Genomic DNA, 23,235 nt, shown 5'->3' on the forward strand with positions numbered 1-23,235 from the left:
TTCTCTTTCCTCGCCTAATTCAAACATTTTGAATCAATCCATCATATTGTTATAAGTTTATTCCTCATTAGCTAGTAGGGGAACTTAATGGACATATACATCATGGGCTCCAACGATTCAAGATTGAATGGCTAAACCCTTTTAGACGAAGTTAGTCAACATCTGTTAACTAAAGGGTCATTTCACTAAAGTCTTATAGTTGTACTCCCCTCACTATAGATAGATTTGTGTCTATCTGATATATAACCATGATCAATAAGTTAATCATTCGCAGGTTGTTCGTAATATCGATTGGGTCAAAAATATTATTTTGCCCTTAAGATTACATCTTGCTCTTTAACTCTCATTGATCCACTACTAAACAATTGGTTTAAGGTCCAACCTATAAACCCAAGTCTTGAACAAGGGGCCTCACCCTCTCATTGGCCCGAGAGGGATTTGGTTTATAGGTTCAACCTAAAATCAATTGTTTAATAGTGGATTAGTGGGATTTAAGAACAAGATATAGTCTCAAAGGTAAAACATTTTATTTTTCCTTAACCGAGGTTACGAACAACCTATGAAGGATTAACTTACCAATCATGGTTATATCATATGGATACAAATATATCTATAATGAGGAGAGTGCAACTACAAGAGTTTAATGGAATTACTCGTTACTTAACGAATGTTGATTATTTCAATCTAAAAGGGTTTAGTTAGTTAATCTCAAATCGTTGGAGTCCATGATCTATATGTCCATTAGGTTCTCATGCTAGCTTATATGAAATTAACTTAGAACAATACGTTGGAATAATTTGAATTGTTTGAATTAGGTAAAGAGAGAAACCAATGAATATAGTTGATATAGTTATCGGTTATAAGTTTGAGATAGAGTTTTATGTTTAAATATGATTTCAATATTAAAATATGAATACAAATTCATATTCGAAAGCTCGGAATTGATGAAAATGGTCAAAGTTGTAAAAAGTCGAAATGTTGACTTTTGACTTTGAAAACTTTGACCAATTTATTATTTAAACCCAAAATCTGCAAAACGTTTCGTTTAGACTTTAGTGCTAATTCCAATAGCCATAAAGAAAATGCTATACTTCAACAAAATTAGTATAGGTATGCTTGACCAGATTTCTCTGTTTAAAGAAAACATAATGGCGCCATTCAAACATCATCTCCACCCAATCATCTTTATTGTCTTTACAACATTTCCATTTTTAGGAAATAAATACATAGTGAATGAAAGGAGAAATAACAGACACAAAATAAACTGAGTCACAGTTAGACAACTAATATTCACTTTAAATTATAAAACATTGATAAAATTTGTGTTAGAAATTAGAAGTGGAGCTCCTAATCAGTCAAAAACAAAGTTGCCAGATCTTAAAAGCATAACTGTGCTTTATGAGCCCGTTCATGTTTGCGCAACAGAAAAATGAATTAAGTGAATCTTGTTTATTGTATGTTCTTTACGAAAATATCACCAGTAATCACCACAAGAACAAACTCCATCTTTGAAATGATGGAATCGGTTTGAATCTCTTACGATGATCTCTCTTTCAGTAATTTTAGATATGAACTTAGTAGCATTATGGCAGTCTCCACAAACTCGTAAGTTTTTGAAGATCTGAAGGGTTGTTTTTGGTGGCGTGCTGATAATCCCGAATGCCATTGCCAACCGCTCGCTATGGCTCGTGAGAATGTTTTCCTTTTCATCATCCTCAACATCCTGCAATACAAAGTTATAATCTGGAACGTAACCAATACTCTTCATTTTAGCAGTTAGATTCCTCAGTTCACTGTATATCTCCTCACATTTTGGATGTGTTTGATTGCCAGTGTAAAAGACATCAATTTTCTTGTCTACTTCAATTGAACTCCACCCAGGAGTCTTCTTCAATCCCCTGTCTCGAGCTAATGATCGCACTTCATCGACTCCTTCCCAATGTCCAAGTTTTGCATAAATATTCGATAACAAAACATAGTAGCCAACATTTTCTGATTCAACCTTCAACAAGTGATCTGAGACAGTTCTGACCAACTCTACATTCTCATGTATCCTACAAGCACCAAGAAGTGCACCCCACACAGAAACATCGGGTCGTACTGGCATATTTTTTACAAAATTGAAAGCTTTTTCGAGATGGCCAGCCCTGCCAAACAAATCTACCATGCAGCCATAATGCTTCAAGCTAGGCCTTATCCCATAAGTCTCTTGCATCAATTGGAAACACCACTGGCCCTCATCAACCAAGCCTGAATGGCTACAAGCAGATAACAGAGATACAAATGTGATGTGGTCAGGCTTCACTCCTTCACTTTGCATTTCCTTAAATAACTTGACAGCTTTTAAACCGTATCCATGAAGTCCATGACATGATATGATGGCATTCCAAGAAACTGAACTTTGATGGGGTACTTCGTAAAATAAAGATAATGCATCAGCTAACTTTCCACATTTTCCATACATATCAACAAGACAAGTACTCACAAAGATGTCGAAGTACAGAAAATTTTTTATCAGCTGACCATGTGCTTTCATACCTTGTTTCAAGGCTCCTAACTGGGAATGTGCTGTGAGAATGCTCACCCACGTGCCCTGGTTCGGAACTGCACCGCTATAATATCTCATCGAACTATAAACATCAATTGCCTCATTTGCCAAACCATTTTGAGAATAACCTGTTATCAAACTATTCCATGAGATCACATCTTTGACGGGAAGTCCTTCAAAAACTTTTCGTGCTGAATCTATAAAACCGAGCTTTGCATACATGTCTATAATCGCATTACCAAGGGCAATATCGTGTAGAAACCAACATCTCCTTGTAACAAATCCATGAATAGACCTACTACTTAAAAAATTGCCAAGTTCAGCAGCAACAGAAGCCAAACTCACGAGTGTCAATAAGTCGGGTACAACACCAATTGAGTGCATCTTATTATACACCCCAAGAGCTATCACTGGCTTTTTATTCTGCTCGAATGCAGCAAGCAGAGAGTTCCAAGATACAATATCCCTAACTTTCATTTGATTAAAAATGGTTTCTGCACTTCTCAGTTCACCAAATTTGGCATACATGTTTATCAATGCATTACACACAAACAAGTCAAATTCCAACCCAAGCTTGATGGCGTAGACATGAATTAGGACGCCACTAATTATATCATCCAACTGCACACAAATAGGGAGTAAACTTGAGATTGTTACAGAATCCATACTTACACTCTTGAATCGCATCTCATCAAAGACTTCTAATGCTTCTGCAACTTTACCATTAAGATAAAACCCTGAAATCATGGCATTCCAAGTACCAATATCTCGAATCATCATGTTATCAAACAAGTTACAAGCTAAACTGACAAAGCCAAACCGAGAATAAAAATGGATAAAAGAAGCCGCAATATAGACATCACATTCAAAACCCAATTTTAGAACCAAACAATGTACCTTCCTCCCATCATCTAGATTTCCACATGCTCTAATAACAGGTGGAAATGTGTAATGATCAGACTGAAGAAAAGAAGTTGACAAAAATTCATTGAAACAATCTACAGCTGCATGGAAATGACCAATTCGAGCATATGCAGATATCATGGAATTCCATGTGTAGACATCTTTTGTCTGAATTTGGTCAAAAGTAAGACGAGCATGTGGTATGTCACCAAGAAAAGCATAGCGATTTATGAGTTTAGCAGAAAGAAAGATGCTCTGGGTCTTCCCAGACACCACAAGTAGTGCATGGAGTTGCTTAGCAAGGTGTACTTTTGTGCAGTAAAGGAAAATTCGGTTGAAATCAATCTCCCTTTTCTCATTTTCAACTCCATCCAAATATTTGGGAGCAGCGGTTGCAGAATACAGAGAACAAGCTTGGAATGAAGGCTTGAACAAGGAAACCCGTCTCCATTTACATTGCAGAAATCTGAGAACAATAGAAGGGGAAAGACATTTTTTGTCAATAACTTTCAGTAATTGACAAGCAACTATCTTGAATCAAAGCAGGAAAGGAAAAACAAACAAACAAATTTTTTTTGACATGCTGTAAACAATGCTGAGGATCAAGAAGTAAAGATGATCTATATTTTTTTAAAAGGAAAACAAGTCTCTTTTATTAATGATAATAATGAGACAAAAGCTCAAAACACAAAAGATACACTGAGCAAAAGAACCTAGGGATCAAAGACGCACCTGGACATTTCAACCAGGTTGACACCCCTTTAGCGTCATCATCATATCCGTACAAACTAGTAAATACTTGAAAACTAAGGCCAAACACACGGCCTCTGCGGCATAAATAAGAATGTATGAAAATCAAAGGAAACAAACCCGAATACACAGAATATACAAACTGTCTAGTAACACAATTACGTCAAATAGGAGACCAAGTATCCCTAAACCCTGGTTAGTTTGCTGAAATGAAGGCAGTCCAATTCAGGTTTAGCTTAGAAATGCTGTACATATCAAACTTCTTAGATAAAAAGCACCACGATAAAGTGTTTATATGAGTAACTTCAAAACAATCTATCCGACAAAGAGATTTGTTTTGAAAAGTAAAGATGATTTATAGATTCCTTGAAATTAGACACCCTGCTAAATTTAATCTTAATTCATAGGATCGAAAGTAGAAGTGTTGGATGTTTGAGCTGCTACTTGAAATATTGCACAGCATTTGCTTTGTTGATCATATAGCATAAAGAGAGTGAGAAACTATACAGACAAGAGTGATAAGAATGCTATTAGGTAGGGTGAGCATTGGTATGTCGAAGTCGGTTTTTCGACCAAACCGACTATCGTCAGTTTAATAAATGTTCAAACTGACTCTGACCATGAAGGAGTGCAAACCGATTGTTTGCCAGTCGATCGATTGGTTTCTGTTGATTTAAACCTTTGAAATTCTTTTAAAATGTTGTCGGTTTGGATTTTTCCTAGCTCGATGCCGATCAAACCTCTTCTTATCTCCGATTGACCATGTTTGTTTCAGTCGATCGACTCAGTTTTTCAATCTATCATACTCGACCTTACTATTAGGATGGAATTAGAAATGTTATTAGGATGGAATTAGGAATGTTATCGGGACATTGAGGGCATGTCAATAGTTGGAAAAGTTCTTAGAATTATTATAAACTATTAAACCAACAATTCACTCAAAGGCTTAAACTGGTGGTTGAAGGCAATTTAAATATATATCACCAACACTCCCCTAACTTTATGCCTCACCACCTATCTCACAAAAAGTCGAGATTGCCTGCGAGAAAATATAACCCTAAGAATGATGGCAGTCCAAGCGTTTCATTTTTCAGTGATGATGAAGAAACACCAAGCACTCCAAAGGCCGATGCTCTTTTTATTCCCAGAGAGAATCCTAGAGCATTGGTTATTCGTCCCACGGATCAGTGGCCTTCAAAAGCCAATTTAGATAAAAGTTTGCCATCGAAGGGCACGTCAGTACGTGAAAATGGGAAGGTTGCTGAACGTACTTCCTCGGCCATCAACAATTTGAAGGATACCAATGGAAATGTTGTTGACAATGGTATTAGCAAAGAGAACATCCATCTCAACAAAGTTAACCAAAAACCGAATGGGGTCCATGAGGACTTCTATAGGACATTTGTAGGACACAGAGCTGGTGAGGCTGCCATTGTTTATGAACATGGGACAGATATTGAGGCATTAATGCCAAAGCTTCTGCATTCGGACTATTATACCAAGCCAAAGATTCAAGAATTAGCAGCCAAAGAAAGGGCCGAACCTGGGTTTTGTCGCCATGTTAAAGATTTTGTGGTGGGTCGCCATGGTTATGGAAGCATCAAATTCTTTGGTGAAACAGACGTGCGAAAGCTCGATCTAGAATCCATTGTTCAGTTTAACAATCGTGAGGTGATTGTCTACCTTGATGAGAGTAAAAAACCTCCTTGTGGGCAAGGTCTGAATAAGCCTGCTGAAGTAACAATACTCAACACCAAATGTGTAGACAAGCAAACTGTGCATCGATATACCGAAGGGCCTAAAGTTGCGAAGTACAAGTAGTTGCTAAGGAAGAAGACAGAGGCTCAAGGCGCCGAGTTCGTATCATACAATCCAGTGAAAGGGGAGTGGAAATTCAGGGTTGAACACTTCAGCAGGTACAATATGGAAGATAATGAAGAAGTTGAAGATTGGAATGAATAGTGTTCATTGTCCACGAGGGAGCTTATGCAATACAAGTTTGTTGCTGTTTCCTGCTTTGTACTTTAGGGATTTTGTGTTGAAATGTGCTTTGAAATGAAATGAAATCGGTAAAGAAATATGTTGAAGTAATGAAATGCTGTTTGTTTCGTTTTTACTTTAGCTAATAACAAAAGTTTAACCTTATATGCATGAGACACAACTCATTTATGTGCAAGTGGTGGTTGCACATACTGAATTAGTATTCTTATTTCTATATGAATGTATATATAAAAATTTGGCTATTTAAGTTTAGGTGTTTGTTGATTGTTTTTGTTTTCCTGTACTTGGTTACACATTGAATTAATATATTCATTCATGTATGGACATGATTCATTTAAAATGGTTAATTATTAAGTTTAGGTGTTTATTGAGAGATGTTAGACTAATAAAATGTGGTCCTTCATATTTTCATTTGAATACCAATTTATACATATAAATTATTGGTTTTTATGTTCTAAAACTTGTGGTTTGTAAATGCTAGATAGTTTATGTTATTCATTAAAGTCGTTGATGTATTGTTTAATAAAAAGTTATTGAACATGTGATTTGTACTCTATAAATCTGAATTGAATAAAAATAAGATTACTTGACTATAATATGAACATTGAACTTTATTTAGTAACATAAAAGTGGATCTAGTTCGAGTTTATAGTCTAAATGATTGAAAAAGATATGAGATAAATCAGCAGGTGCATCAAGACATCTCCACTAGATAACACTTTCGTCATTCTCGCTTCATTAATATAAACGAATAAATACAAGAAGCAAGAAAGAAAACAAACTAAGGACCGGAGGAAAGCCGAGGAGAGACCCAAAGTACAAACGATTAAACGAAAGCAGAAATATTAAGAGCTATAAAGCTGTTGGAGTAGTCTTTAAAAGATGTGATCAACTCTTCCAATGGCCCGTAAGAGCTTTGATATCTTCCCAGATTTTAGTGAGTGGTTTTTCCTTCTCCTTGAGAATCCTATTTTTTCTTTCCATCCAAATGAGCCAAAGTGTAACAACCACCGAATTGAAGAGGAAAGATTTTTCTTTCATCCTCTTCCAGATTTTATGTACAAAGTTACAGAATACGAATAGGTGATTTATGTCTTCATCAACTTCTTTGCATAAAACACACCAATTTGGGAGTCTTTTTTTGGAGGCAGTTGACAGTATTTATATGGAGATAAATAATGGACCAAATGAAAATTTTGCACTTCTTGGGAATGCTAGTCTTCCATGACAAAGACAAAGGAGTCCGATATTTCAATACACTGCCCATTTGCTTGCAAAGCTTTTTTAACAGAGGCAATGGAGAAGATCCCATTTGAGTTCAGCTTCCATATGGGGATATTAGTGCCATGATTGTGTTCAGGGACAGGCAAGGTATTTCTCAACTTTTCCCATTGTTGCAATTCCTGATCCCTTAGATTTCTTATCAGATTAATGTCCCATTCAAGGGTGTTAGGGTTCCAAAGATCTTTTATAGTACCATTTTGCTTTGTAGAGAGGGCGAAAGTCTGGGTCTGCATAGGTGTAGAGGGCTATTTTCATGCCATAATGTCTTCCGGAAAGAAAGGGAAGCACCTTCATTTATCTTCCAATGAATATGGGAAATGAACCAATCCACTCCCTTAATAATAGATAACCAAGGAGCTTTGAGACTGCAGTATTTGCCCTTCATCGGAATTTCTCCAACAAATGATTGATCATATTTAGCCAAGATGATGCACTTCCACAAAGGGCTTTTTTCATAGTGGAATCCACAAAGCCATTTGCAAAGAAGGAAAAAAACTGTATCTATAACACGATTTATGCCAAGGCCATCCTTTTCTTTGGAGGTTGTAATGACTGACCACCTCATAAGATAAATATCATTTTTATCTATTGAATTCTTCCAAAGCAAATTCCTCCAAGCCTTTTCAATATTTTTACAGACATTTATAAGGGCCTTAAAAACAGATAGTTGATATGTTGGAAGACTAGCAAGAGTGGGGGGTTGATCAAAGTGATTTTACCACCTTTAGAAAGATAAAGAATATTTCCAGTTATTTTATTTTTCTGTGGATTTTTCTGTGGATTTTTCATAAACTTCAGCCCGAAAATTTTTAGAGAGAGGTTTACCTCCCAATGGGACACCTAAGTAGTTGATTGGAAGGAACTGAGATGTAAGCCACCATTTTGTAGCCACACAATTTGTTCTATGAGAGTCAACGTTTATCAAGGAGATCATAGACTTGTTCATGTTGACATTTAGACCTGAAACAAGTTCAAAGAGGTGGATATCAAATCTCATATTATCAATCGATTCATCATGGTCTTTGATAAACAATAATATGTCATTCGCAAACAGCAAATGAGTAACATTTTGATCATCGTTGAATCTGACCCCCTTTAACTTACCCATTTCTTCAAGATGACTAAGAAATCTGCTCAAGTAGTCCATATCAAGTATAAAAAGAAAGGGAGATAATGGGTCACCTTGTCAAATGCCTCTCGTTGGTTGTATTTCACCCTTGGAGCCTCCATATATAATGATTGATCAGTATTGAACGCTGCTAACAGAAGACTTCATCCATTTTCTCCATTTATGAGGGAAGCCTTTTTTCAACAACATGAATTCAATGAGCTGCCATTTAATTTGTGAAAGGCCTTTTCGATGTCGAACTTGATAATGTAGCCTTTAACCTTCTTGGTTTTCCAATAATCTACTGCTTCGTTTGTAATCAAAATGGCATCTGTTATCTGTCTATCTTTGACAAAAACCATTCTTTTTAGAGACAATTTTGGGTAAGGTGATTTTTAACCTTTCAGCCATAACCTTTGTCATCAGCTTGTAGAGAGTAGTTGTGAAACTAATGGGTCTGAAATCAGTGGTCAAGGAGCATTTATCATTTTTATCAATTAATGCAATGTAAGTATAATTCACAACCTTGTTGATGATATCATTTTTGTGAAAATCTGTGAAAACTTCCAAAATCTGCCGTTTAATGAATTTCCAAGATGATTTGAAGAGCTTTATAGTAAATCCATCGGCCTCGGTGTTTTGTTGTTAGAGAACCATTTAAGCGAAAGAAAGATCTCTTGTTCTATAAATGGTTTGCAAAGTTCTTCTTGAGTCATGGAAAAGATAGGAGACCAATGTAAATTTTCAATAAGCCAAAGCTCTTTGCCATTGTCTCTATAGATATTCTCAAAATGCCTAGGGAAAGCTTTAATAATATCATTGTTGTTGGTACAAAGAACCCCATTGTTATCAACAATGCTTGTAATGATACTCCTTTTCCTGGCAGAACAAATTTTATGAAAGAAAGCGGTATTCTCATCCCCTTCCATATTCCACAATCTTTTGCATTTTTTAACCCACATTTGGGTCTCTTTAAAAGCTTGTTGGTTAAGGTCAGGTTTGATTGCAATTCTAGGAAGACTTAATGATTATGTAATCTTATTTTTTCTTTCCAATTTATCAATAGAGCCGATCTCCTTTATACATGCTTTTTTATCAGGACTATATAAAAAAAATTTCCATTCCAATTAGTTCCCACGATCCAATCTCTACTTGGAGAATAAGAAAATCTTTGCGATGACATTCCAAATTTAGAGTTTTAGTAGATATAAAGTCGACAAAAGATGTAAATTCTCTTTATTTCTTCTCTATATTTTTAAGCATGCTTAGCCATAAAAAGTTAGTTTTTATACTATTTTGTCAATGTATTTGGTATTTTAAGTTTTCAATTATGAGATTTACGGTTAAGTAAAAATAAGAGCTCTCATCCCTTCGAAAACAAGTAAGAGTTTGAAAAAAAAATATGAAATTTGAAAGTGAAAAAAGATATAATTAAATGTATTACAAAACAACGTTATATCCGATCCAACCAAACATGGGTTTTCAAGCTCCAACTCATTCAAAACACCTCCCCCAACAGCCCCTAACGAGAGATTAGGGATGGAAGAGAAGGATTTTACGTGAAACCAATCAAATTTCAAACTTTTGAGAATTGAAAAATTCAATTGCTATTCGGAAATTGGGAAATTAGTTCATAGTTTAGGTTTATTTAGAAATTTGAAGTGATATAGTAAGAAACTCATCTTGTTGTTAAAAAAAACAAAAATATAGAAGGATCTTATCCAATTTTGATTTATACGGCTTCCTCGTTTAGGTTTTTTTATTTTTATTTTCTACGCAACCCACGAATAGTCACCCATAACATTATATCTATATATCAACTGCCAATGTTATTGATAGTCTTCTACGTCTATCATCAATATGAATCTCAAACCAGAAATACAAAAAATACATTTTATTAGATGTTTCTAAATAAAAAAATTATTTGTAAATACAAGTCAATTCAAGCCTGCAGTGAGGTAATATCCTACCATATATACTACCAAATCAGAGGTCTAAATCCAAGTGTAAAAACCCTCGCAGGTAGAAATACGTTAAATCAGCTAGCTCTAGAAAGGTTTTTCCATTGATACCATTATATATAGTTCCTCCTTTTTCTTTTTTTTTTCTTAATTCGTGTATATAGTTGCCATTACAATTAAAATACAACATTAGCAATCCAAAGTAGATATAAATTCACCGAATAGTATTCATTCGAGAACCTACATAAAATTATACTTGAAAAAAGAAAGAACTGTACATGTAACAAACCATTTGTTCATCTAAATAGGGGGTAGCCCTACATAATCTAAACTTTGAACTCCATTAGATCACTAAAACATACAAACAGAAGTAATTTAAATTTTCAAAAAAGCAGGGCCAGGCCATTTCCTAACAGAGCCACATGGAAAAAAAAAAAAAAAGAATTGCAAACAACAAATACAACCCCCGGAAGAAAGGAGCCTCCAGCAGTTGACTGTTGGGTAATTTAACAAGACCTGTGAATTGTGATTAGCCTATCAAAGCAATAACTAATGCACATAACACTTTTGTAATCAGCATATTAAAACAGGCTCTTAATACAATAGCCAAAGACAAATAGAATTATATCCTACTTAGCTATTCAAGGTAAGGATTTGATTTGAAGGGCCTGGACCAAGAAGGATGCATGGGGGAATTGGGAACCATGTCATATCACAGAGCTTAAGGTTATAAAGGAGTATGGAATCACTCCATGCATCGATGGTGGGCCTCACGCATGTTATTACACAATATTTTACAGAGCTTACTGTTCATAGTTTTTTCCCATTCGACAGCAGCTTTTGATCTGCACAAGCTGCAGCTCCACCAGTTTCGTCTTGGAAATTTTGCTTTTCGGCTGGCACCTGCAGATTGGTGACAGACCAGTGAATCTCTTGACAGGAAATAAGTCTGCTGATATGGGAAATGGAAAATTTTGAATGGATCATCATCTCCATTTCTTCAGTCCATGTTATATCATCTTGGTATTTTATGCAAAATATAAGAACGTGTCAAGATAACATGGTGAGACGAATGACATTGAACAGATAAATAAGACACTTTTGAGTCCCTAAGACGGCAGTCTTTGATTTTCTCAAACCGGAGCTGATTCTGTTTCATACAGTGAAGGAAGAAAACTGAAACTGAAACTGAAACTGAAAGGTTAAAGAGCATACCAGTTTATGAGATTTTAGCGACAAGGTGTTACCACCAGCAGGCATTAATGAAGGATCTGAAGGCCGGTGAAACAGCAAGTGTGCAACTGACCGGTCTATAGGATTGGTATCAGTTTCCAAATCCAAAAAACCTCCACTCCTGTAAAACCAAAATCCATAGTAAGAAAGTTGGAAATAATTCCTTAAACGGGAAAAAAGAGAAAGAAGATGAAAAAGGACAAAGTAAACTCCATTTTTTGTACACAAGATGCAAAATAAGTAAAATGCTTTTGGTTCACCCAACCTCTGCATTTAAAGCACCAAAAACCGTCAATAACCAGCCAGCCCTACTGGCCAACTGGCATACAAAGATTTTTCAGACACCAACCAACTTTCCATCATCCTCATCTACACACATGCTAAGTGGTAAAAAGGAAAAATGCAACAAGTACTTGCCTGTTTGCATCTTGATCAATTGACGATGCAACTCTAACAAATTTATCTTCACCAGTATTCTCATTGAGATTAGCACAGTTATGTCTCTGCTCTGCGCTTCTTGCCAGGCGATAGAGACTGTCTCTTATGCATAGTTTTGTCCTAATATCCAACTGAATTAAGTGGTTCAAGAAGTTAGTTTCAAGAACTCATGATATTCGCATACACATCCTAGTAATAAACACATCTAAAAGCTTATTGTCAAAGTATTTTCTGAATCTTGGCTAAACTTCAGTTTTTAAAGTATGAACCACGCAAGTATCTCCTCAAGAGTATGGGCATGCAAAATGCTCTCCTGTGTAGTGAGTTGTAAAATAATCAAAGAAGTTAAGGATGAATAAACATGAAGTTGAAACAAGTACAAGCTAAAAAGAGCCAGCTAGCTAGAAGTACATAACATAACAAAATATTTAAGTTCGTTGAGTTTTACACTTTTGTTTTAAATCTTCTCAACAGAACATTAAATCAATGGAAATATGCAATCAATTTCTTTAAGTCCTTGAACTGTTAAACATTTCATCATTTCTATAATGTTATCTTTTAAAATAAATATCATGAACTTGCACATTTTTAATGTGAAATCAATGAAATGCATTGCAATTGTTCAATTCAGATATAACTAAAATATGTATACCGATGTCAGGTTGTGCTGGAGTTTCATGATGATTGAAGTATACAGAGTCTAATTTTTTACTAGTAGAATTTCAAGACATAAAAGCAGTGAACACCATAAATTGTAGGGATTGAAGAAAACCGCCAAATGTTTGTTATGGCTGGTCAGACTATTGGCTATGGTTTAGTTAGCAAAAAGCAACATACTAACTGCGAAAAGGAAGTAGAACTATTACGCTCGCAAATTACATTTTCCATGCAAAATGGACAGAAGGCACAATTTTTTATGTGAAAAGCGTGGGAATTCCTATTACCTGCTCCATTACTTGTTGAAGTTGGCGAAAACTAGTTGCTTCCAGTGAGATTCCATCCAGCATAGTGCTCCTACAAGGCTTATCCTGAGCATTTGAAGAATCTAATTCTACTCTACTTCCTCGGCTAACTACTCCAGATTCGCTGTGACCATCATCAATTTCACTTTCAGACCTTGGAGCCTGCTTTCTAACTGGAAACGAAGTATTGAACGTTTCTGAACTTGGTGCAGACATAAAAGTGAAATTCTTATTGAATGAGGCTGGTAAATCCTGGTGGTACAGTTTCTCTCTATTTTCATTTGCTCCAATTGTTGGAGCATCAAAGGAAGGATAATGAGAGCTATGTAGTTGATTAGATGCATAAGATGACTCCTGCAGAAAATAGATGGCTGTTACTTGAAGATTTTGAAGACACCAAAACTTGTTAATACACATCACTATATTATAGGTGCAAACATAAACTTTTTGTAACATACTACTCAACAAATCAAATCTAGATCCCTATTTAAAACTTCAAAACCTTAAAGGGGATTTTTTTTTCACTAGTATTACGTATTGATCTTCATTGATGCCTTAAAATCTTTGAACCTTATTTAGGTTTTAGTCATAAGTTTATAATTTGATGAGTTCCAAAAAGATATGCCTAGATAGATTTTACTTCATCTTAAATCACCAATTGACCTAAAAGCTTAAGCTTTTGAGTAAAGACAAATTTAATATTAAATCTTTCAATACTCTCCTCACTTTGGCTTGAAATATGAAGAAGACCCAACAAGTGAAAATCAATTTTAATTTGGGAGGAAATAACACTGCAGGGGCTTGTACATAGGACCTTATTGAACCACCTACTCTGATACCATCTTAAATCACTGATTGGCCCAAAATTTTAAGCTGATGGATGAAAATTATATCCTTCACACTACATCCTATAATGAGCCAGAAGTTCATACTTATATCTTCAGCACATGAAACTCTACATTGTTCCCTTCTACAATAACCTTTTACAAGGATGACAATAAGGTTGGGGAAAGAACACCTCAATTACAAGTAAAATGAGAAATGATTTATTTTATTCCTGGTTTGAGGACGAAGAAAGATCCAGAAAAGTCAATTTCATGCAGAAAATTAGAAGAAGAATAACAAACCTGTTTTTTAGGTATCAAGTCACCACTAGAATTGCCTTTTCTATCAGACATGTCAGCAGCTGACAAGTGACTTATGGCAGCAGAGTCACCAATGTCGGTAATCCCATCATTCATCTTGCACCCATTTAAAATGTTATTTCTGTTCAAACCATCAGGTGAAGCCTCTGAATTCACAGGATTAGACTCTTCATTAAATTCAGTTGCATCATTTATTGTACTTCCTTCACAGCATGAAAATTTAAAGTTTGGCTTTGAAGGATCTTCAAGTTTTTCTGTGCCATGGGATGGGGAAAACCAGCGTAGATCATCTTCGTTACTTAAATTCCCAAGCCCAAATGTAGAATCACAATTTCTGTATCATCACAGTGGGATCAAAACATTCAGCCTTCATATTATAAAATCTAAACAAATGGAAAAACAAGTTATGAGGAAGGCAAAAGATTACCTAAACATCCTATCAACGTCTTCAAAGCTTCCTATATCTTGCCACCCATAATACAGAAGATCGTTATTTTCTTTGTTTTCACGATCATCATCCAGAAAACTAATATCATTATCTGTTTGGGACATGTGACTAACTGAATACTGATACATGTCATTCTCGTCTGCAGCACTATTGTCAGTTACAATATGATCATCTGTGCAGTAATCAAGATCTGTACCCACGTCTGTTTTAAAGCAATGGTTTGACATACTAAGACTACTGGATTCCATTTTTGCATCTTTGAATGAGTCACTGTTTAATGAAGAAGGAACACCATCAGGTGTATGAGACCATGAATCTTTTTCGAGCACTGTACTCTTCATGATTGATGTTTGTGTTTTTACTTTCTCCTTACCAAGAAAACTGAACTTAGTTGCACTGTAAGCATCGTTTGTAAAGCCAACTCTGCAATTAGAATTCTCGAGATTATCACTCTGTACTTCAAATAGATCCCAAAGTTCGTCACCAAGATGAGGCACTAAATAATCATCATTCTCAGTGAAATCCTTCCAAATATTATCCTTGAGCTGCAACACCATTACAAGGTATTAAGCTATGAAATTTCAAAACAAAAGGCAAAAACATATTTTTCATATTTACATTAAAAAAGATTTGGATAAGTTGTTATATCTCATAAAATACAGAAGGCAATTCAATACTCATCATATAGATGAACAAAATCCAAAATACCAGCGCATCATGTAGTAACCAAATTGTTACATTTAAACTTGATGTGTACATTGGTAGCTCCTTATTCTAGCAAATTGAATTAGTTCTCTTAAACAGCACAGCTTCAAATCCGTTTCTTTATACAAGACTTGAATATTTTGACAGCTACTAAGTTCAAAGAGAAATTTTAAAATTTTAAAACAAAGAACAAGACATAAATACACTTTATAAAATGGTTAGGTGAAGATTTAAAATCTATTTTGGCCTCCAAAAATTTTATGTTTGTCCTTCTATGGTTCTTAAACTTTCAAACGTTCTCTCAGTTCTCAAGTTTTACACAAAAAATCGTTCAAGTCATTTTCATTAATATTTTATAAATTATTTGATCAAAACTTAGTGTGAAATATTTTGTCCAATATATGATGAGTACTTGAGTAGATGTCTATGTGGATAAGTCATAAAACCTATAAGCAGCAGGTTAGACATATATTGTTAAAATAAAATACGTATAGAGAAAGAGTTCAGAACTACAATAAAATACGTATATTGTTAAAATAAAATACATATATTGTTAAATTTGGCATTTTGTTAAAATTATTAACAAAAGAGTTTATTATAACAATTCAAAAGAAAGAGTTCAGAACTACAATAAAATACGTATGAACATTTAAGGACTAAAATAGGATATATACCTCAGATTATTTCTACCAAAAAAGAAATAATAAGAAATACTAAAATAGGATATGTAAGGGTCTTTTTCAGTCTTATAGAGAAATAAAAGAACGGTATAACATCCATCCATTAATTATTGTTTTCACAAAATACACTCCACTGATGACCCTTAATGGAGAAAGGGCTGTTAAGTACAAAAATCATATCATCACCCATTATCTCAAAAGATCATAGCCATCAGCATAATAAAGGATAGGAGGATTTCCCGCACAGTGCTCAGTCTATTGCTTCTTTAGTTACAGAAAATTAATAATGACACACATCCCCTTTAGTTAATAAATTGGGAAATTGCAAAAAAGTTTAGAAAAAATCAGCTCATAACACCTCTTTTTTGCATATTGCAAATTTGACAAATATGACTAGTAATAAGACAGTAATCAGATGGTAAATTTGTTATTTTTGCAATTTAGAAAATATAAGTGACATGGACTCTATTATCATAAATTTTTTTGCTATTTTTGCAAACTCCCCTAATAAATTTGATCTTAGGTTTATTTTATATGACTTCTCAATTTTGTTTTTCTCCTTTTTCCTAACAAATAAATTTGACACTTATTGGAAAACTAAAGAACCATACAGATCCCATCTAGGGCTTTGCATAGACTCTTGCCATTAGTTTCTTGTATCTATAGAGTACACAACCACGAGAGATTGTTAGGTGATAGTTTTCTGCTTACAATGTGGATTAAGAAGCCAAAAAAACCCCTTTTAACTATAAAACTAAAAATATGCATAGACATATTGATTCAGAACGAAGCAAATTTAAGGATTTCAGAATACCAGTTACTAGTGATGTCGCCTTCACCCCAATGGCAACATCAGCTACACCAACTTATGACCGACCACAAGATCAGCAATTACCAGTGATATTTATTATACTACAGCATCCATTTCATGGTCCTTAGCTTGAACTTGAATTGCAAAAGTCCTGTTAATAAGATGATATTATATGGCTGGGTCTAGAGTTGGAACTAGAAAAAAGAGGCATTCAGTTGGAAGCCAAATTGGCAATCAAAACAGATACATACCTCTGAAGACACAATAGTTACAGAAAAGGGCTACTGTTAAGTAAATCTACAAGAATAGTTGGCTTTGCATCAACAATTTGGTCTTCTAGCCAAATGCACATAAGTACAAAAATACAACACATGCACGTGCATGGACACACTACATCAGCCTAGATAATAAGATTCACTCGGATCATTAGGGACAAGTAAAGATATCCAAACAAATAGAAGATAAATTACATTGAAAGAAAAAAAAATAACCAGATGGTATCATCTCTAAAAAATAATTGGATGCTGATGTGGAAAGATTAGAGCAGATCTTGATTAAATCCTATAAATGGCATAAGATTGATCATGTTGCTAAATATGAAGTTCTCTCATGTTACAACATTTGCATTTGCACTACATCAAGGACATTTTTCTCTCCTTCCTAAAAAAATTGCACATCAGACATCACAAGAAACCAGAATACTGTGTTTTCAGGGCACAAGGAATGCTCTAAGGCAATTAACTTTTTGTCTCCTAGTTTGGAAGTATTCATGCCAAGATCAATGTGTGTGGAATGAAAAATAATCATTATGAACTTCAAGGTGGAAAATGGGTCAATAGTGATTTTGGAGAACCTGGGCAAATCTATCTTTCAAAAGCTTCAAGGTGAAGGGAACTCCAACTTGACTTATCTTTTTACTATGAACTGTAAATTTTACCAAAAACTAACAAGGAAAATATAGCTTAACTTTTCAAAGCTTCTGATTCATCTCCTTCCAAATGCTCTAGTAGTAGTGGACCACAGCATTCTTGCTCTATCCTTGACCACCACCCCAAAAGAACACTCTAGTAGTAGTGGACCCCAGACCAAACCAAACGTTTGATTGATTAAATTCCGACCCAAAGAGAATAGCTGTTCTACTTTTCACCTTGTCCTGAGTGTTAGTATTGTTAAGAGATAGCATCCACAGAAAGAGTTTTGCTCCGTAAGAACTCTTGCTATCCTTGTCTTGTGTGTTAATACTCTCTGATCAAGTTTTTGAGTTAACAAAAAAGATGGAGGTTGGTGTTTTCTATAAATTATGGAGCTTAATTGAAAGACAATCCGAACTACAACCCAAACTTTGATTGCTAAAGAACTATACGATGAACACCATGAACCATCTTTTTCAGCATTGATTTGAAGTCTGGTTATTTCCAAAGACATCTCAAACAAGAAGACATCCACAAAACTGCTTTGCATTGGCATTGGCAGTGACAGTGGCAGTGGCAAATATAGAAAAGCCTTCCCTCTAAGTTATTATCATGAAGGAATTTATGAATGAGAACTAATTACTGGGGCGTTGGTAGTGAAGAAGTGGGGGCCTGATTTATGGGCTGCTTGTTAGAACCAACCAACAAAGATGCCTCAAATCCTTGTTCAGCCAATGTGAAATGAGTGATGTGAATGCCAATAATGTATCACCAGGCTAATCACACCGTAATTTGACATTCAATACAACCAAGATTTATAAAAAAAGTCAAGGGTGCTAAAGGAAACATAATACAGCCAGTTATCTAACCCATGGAGGCTAACTGTATCAATGATCATCAAGCCGATAAGATTGCAAGTTTGCAACTAAACATATTTAAACTACTTTACAAAACACGAATGGACTGTAACAAAATTTTCAGTTAACAACGTGCAGCAAGCATTCTTTAGTTTTCTTATGTGTCCTTTTGACAGCACTAACACTACACAAGGGGTGTACTAAAAACACAGAACTAATAGCCAAAGAAAATTTATGACCTTACTTGAATAAGATATTTTTTTTATAGGTTGTACAACTGTGTCATGAATTATAAAAATAGTCCAAGATAATTTATAAGTGAACAGACTACTTTAAGGAAATTAAAATACTTAGCAATATGCTCGTTGGTCTTTTGTGGCAATTTTTTAGTGTGTGGGAGATCATTACAGTGACCCTGACTATTAGATTCTTTACACTAAACAATGCTTCAAGGATAATTGAAATCTCAGATAAAGTAATATCAATGAACGTGAGATATATTTAGCACCTCTTTTAGGGAAAACAAGCAACAATAGTTCATATTAATAATCAGAAAGTAGAGAAAAATGGGAAAGCAAACTGACCTTATACATACACAAGTCAGACATTCCTTCGAGAACCTCTATCCACCATTTATGAAGCAAAAGATTGATTGATATGAAATCATATCTCAATCACAAACTTGCCCAGCAGTAAATCTGAATGAAGAATAGAAGAGAAAATGACAAATAAGTTTCTCAGATGCATAATCGGCTCTAAACCCATTGGAAACTGTAAAGGGAAAAACAGTAAAAACATGCTACCAGATAAGAAAGTATTAAGAAGGAACGCTAGAAAGAATTCTTTTACCATTCCGGTAATATTAATTTTCCAAGACTGTAAGTTAATTAAGGAATTCGATTATTCAATCTTTTTCCCCATGTTGCAGTACTATCCAAACAAACACGCAAATAATTAAATTTACTCTTCTTAGATCTAGTATTTCACATCCATCAAAATAACCCAAAAGTGAAATTAAAAAAAAAAAAAAAAGACATATTGATACAAAAAGAAAAATGAGTTCGTCAACCAATATATACTGAAAAAAAAAGTTGAAAAATACATGAAGAAAAAGAAATCAATCCCTTTGAGCCAGAGACATCAAATAATAATAACAACAACAATAACAACAACAACAATAATAATAATGAACAGTTTCAAACAATAAACATCTCCTTTTTCTATTAACCCATCCGTCAAACACTCAGAAACTCAACAATTTCACTTTCTTTAGGTGAAACCAATTCCAACCAAACAATTCAAGAAAGAATTTCCTTCAATCCAACCTACTTTCTCAGTGACCAAACAGCCCAAAGCCCAAAAACACCTCACTAATCAAATCACAAAATCAAAATCAAAAGGGAAGATAAACAACAAAACCAACAGAAACGATCAACCCAGAAAAAAAGAAAATACAAAACTGACCTGGATCCCAAAATTGTAGTCAGAAAATCCAAAAGTCTTGAAGGAAAAAAAACCAACGATTCGGAATCGAAGAAGAAAAGGAACAGCAAAGACAAAAGCAAAGATAAGCCCTAGGTGGGTTGTTTCTTCAGTGAGGTTGCAAGAGGAGCTGGTTTTCGATTTTGAGAGAGAGGTTTTTTTCTTTTCTTTTCTTTTTTTTTTTTTTTGGGTGGAAGAATATTTTACTATTCCTTAATTATAAAACTAGTAGCGGAAAATTGGACACGTGTCGGTGAGGAAAGAAAGAAGAGAGATGGGATATCAGAATTCGTGGACGAGAGCTCGAGAGGAGATCCGATCAGTTTCGGAAACGTGATTGGTTCCTAATAGTAGCAATCGCTCGATTTCCGACACGTGGCATTGCTCCTGGAAGATTCCCTTTCATTTTTATTTTCACTTTCGGATAGTGGGTTTTCATTTTAAAGTTAGGGCGCTGGGTGACGTGTATCCTTGTACACATATATTATATTATATATAATTTAAGCGGTATCTTTCTTTTATTTTCTTTTTATGATTTTCATTTTTTTATTTTAAATATTGTTTTTTTTTTCCTCCAACCGACCCTGTTGTATAAAATATCATTAAAATATTACACCCGTTTTTCTTTTTCTTTTTTTTTTTCTCTTTCAAGTGCTTGCTTATTTTTGTTTGGGTTAGGAGTGGAATGGAGCCGCTATATCAGTCCACTCTTTGCATGCCACAACCTTTACTTTCAACTTAGGATTAGTATTTAAATAACTCACATGTTATTCCTATTATTCTTTAAACTTAGGGTATTCGTTTTAAAAGTTAGAAAGTTCGTCGACCAACTTTCAAACACTACTTCTGATGATCATCGTTGGTCAATCTCCAACCACCACCTTTGGTGACTCCATTGACAAACTTTTAACATCTAATTTCGATGACCATCACCAACCAACTTTTGGTTGCCAACGATCAACCTTTAAATCTTTTAACAAAAACATTTATTAATTTTTTTGGTGTTTAGGCTAATCTTATATGATCGTTGTCGGTCAATCTCCATTCACTACCCTTTGGTGACTCCACTAACAAACTTTTGACAATCAACTTTGGAGAACGTCACCACCAATGAACCTTGTAAAATTTTAATAAAACATTTTTAGGGTTTAGGAAAATCTTCGGTGATTGTCATCGGCCAATTTTTCGACCACCATCTTCGACGACTCTACCAGTGAACTTTCGACAACTAACTTTGGCAACTAACGACAACAATCAATCTTGAAAAATTTTAAGAAAGACATTTATAGTATATTTAACAAAAAAAACTTGTATATATAAATACAAAAGTGTTTTTAATTTATTTTAAAGAAGTTTTTATGAAAAGTGTTTAAATGAAAATGAATTTTTGAACTACCTTTTTCAAAGTCATTCCAAATACACTTCTAGTTTAATTATAATAATATTTTTTAAAATACACTCTCTTGTGTTTTTTCCCATGTAAAACTATTTTATCTATTTTTTAAACTTGTTAAGTCATATATGAATAATGTAGTTAGATTTATTAAAAGAACAATTTAATTAACTGGATCTAGTTAAATCACATATCAATTTCTATAAGATATGTTATACTGTAAAGGGGTATTTTTAAAAATAATAAAGTAAATTAAAAGCTATAGCAAAATTTTGGATTATATCAATGATAACCGACTTATATCACTGTCTATCAATGTCACAGATAGAAGCATATAAGTGGTTATCAATGTTTATTATTGATAGAATCTAAAAATTTTACTATATGTTTTTAAATATTTTGTCAAATTTACTATTTTTTACAATTTTTCTCTATTTTATCCTTCTATTATTAATTTTTCATATATGTGTTCACACTTAAGATGATGTTGTTGTGTGTTGTTTCATGCGATGTGATTCGATTTTTTATTCTCTAATCCTCTTGTCCACAAGTGTCAGTTGAGCTAAGCTCATGTTGGCAAAAATTAAGAGGATTTGAACCTGGACCTCTTGTCCACAGGGACATAGAGAAGCTAAGCTCATGTTCGCAATTTTCTCACCTTCTAGAGTTTAAAAAAAAAATCTTTATTAGTATAACTTTTCTATTTATAGAGTTCTCTTTGTGGACTTTATGAGCTTGAGCCTGGTTGATTCATGAACCAGACCCATGAATTCAACTACATAGATTTTGGTCATATTTAGCTTTTGGGTTACTAATATTTAATTAGGTCTTTAACTAAGATAGCCCAAGTGAACATGACAAGAAGATGAACTGAATAATTAAAAATTAAACAAAATAGAATGAATGTGACCCGAATATATGCTACGAAACGAAAAAAAGATAATTTTTTAAAGAAAAAAATATATGCTACGAAACGGAAGAAGAAAGAATATATAAAACAAAAAATGAAAGAAAAAAGAAAGAATAATGGTATATTTTATAGCAAATTGGAAAGAAGAAAATAATTGTTTTAAATACAAATCAGAGAAGAAAGCCGATGCCGAAATTGATGGAAGAAAAAACGAAAATGAATGAAGAAGAAGATGAAGTCGTCGCCGGTGTCGAAATAAATTTCACAAATTCAATACGTGGTAATGAAAATAATGATATACAATTATATTTAATTATTAAATAATTCCATATTAGAAAAGATTTTCTATTGAATCAATAAACTATTTTCAAATGATTTTCATAATAAAATTATACATTAATTAATATCATAAGTAAATTATCATTTAGATAATAAAATGAATATAATATAATTAAGAAAACAAATCGAATTTAATTTCAAAAATCCTATATAATTAATAATGTAGATAAGATTATAATTGTTCAAAATAAATCTTAATTTAGAATTGGTGAAATTTCAATCTTTTCTCTAGATATTTTTATTTAATTGAACCAAAACAATCAACTTGATTTCATCTCATACTTATATGTATCATTAGAATTGTCCAATTTATGTCTTTAATTTTAATTTGGATACATATCAATTTTTTTAATTAGTTTTAAATTC

General features: G+C 33.8%; 2 protein-coding genes and 1 long non-coding RNA gene across 9 annotated transcripts; 1 reads left to right on the forward strand and 2 right to left on the reverse strand.

Annotated features, from left to right (window-relative positions):
* Positions 1 to 1,133: 1,133 nt before the first annotated feature.
* Positions 1,134 to 6,321, reverse strand: LOC101223164 (pentatricopeptide repeat-containing protein At4g33990). Of its 2 annotated transcripts, XM_004137230.3 has the most exons (3): positions 5,745 to 6,321; positions 4,184 to 4,278; positions 1,134 to 3,917 (listed from the first exon to the last, which is right to left on the reverse strand). In XM_004137230.3, the coding sequence occupies exons 2-3, from the start codon at positions 4,189 to 4,191 to the stop codon at positions 1,475 to 1,477; spliced, it is 2,451 nt and encodes an 816-aa protein (XP_004137278.1). In that variant the 5' UTR covers positions 4,192 to 4,278; positions 5,745 to 6,321; the 3' UTR covers positions 1,134 to 1,474. The 2 variants fall into 2 exon arrangements, with proteins under 2 accessions (XP_004137278.1, XP_031740567.1); XM_031884707.1 differs by lacking the exon at positions 4,184 to 4,278.
* Positions 6,322 to 7,001: 680 nt separating this feature from the next.
* Positions 7,002 to 9,130, forward strand: LOC116403353. Its single transcript, XR_004216075.1, has 2 exons — positions 7,002 to 7,573; positions 7,695 to 9,130. It is a non-coding gene; the product is annotated as an uncharacterized LOC116403353 (long non-coding RNA).
* Positions 9,131 to 10,758: 1,628 nt separating this feature from the next.
* Positions 10,759 to 20,423, reverse strand: LOC101215423 (protein LNK1). Of its 6 annotated transcripts, none has more exons than XM_031884202.1 (9): positions 20,210 to 20,422; positions 19,330 to 19,443; positions 17,062 to 17,128; positions 14,761 to 15,326; positions 14,316 to 14,667; positions 13,171 to 13,542; positions 12,206 to 12,357; positions 11,771 to 11,909; positions 10,759 to 11,458 (listed from the first exon to the last, which is right to left on the reverse strand). In XM_031884202.1, the coding sequence occupies exons 4-9, from the start codon at positions 15,120 to 15,122 to the stop codon at positions 11,366 to 11,368; spliced, it is 1,470 nt and encodes a 489-aa protein (XP_031740062.1). In that variant the 5' UTR covers positions 15,123 to 15,326; positions 17,062 to 17,128; positions 19,330 to 19,443; positions 20,210 to 20,422; the 3' UTR covers positions 10,759 to 11,365. The 6 variants fall into 6 exon arrangements, with proteins under 6 accessions (XP_031740062.1, XP_011653378.1, XP_031740061.1 ...); XM_011655076.2 differs by having other exon boundaries at positions 16,981 to 17,128; XM_031884201.1 differs by lacking the exon at positions 20,210 to 20,422 and adding an exon at positions 17,229 to 17,274 and having other exon boundaries at positions 16,981 to 17,128; positions 19,330 to 19,449.
* Between the last annotated feature and the right edge of the window lie 2,812 nt (positions 20,424 to 23,235).

This window comes from Cucumis sativus, chromosome 4, assembly GCF_000004075.3.
Source record: "Cucumis sativus cultivar 9930 chromosome 4, Cucumber_9930_V3, whole genome shotgun sequence".
Taxonomy (NCBI): Eukaryota; Viridiplantae; Streptophyta; class Magnoliopsida; order Cucurbitales; family Cucurbitaceae; genus Cucumis; species Cucumis sativus.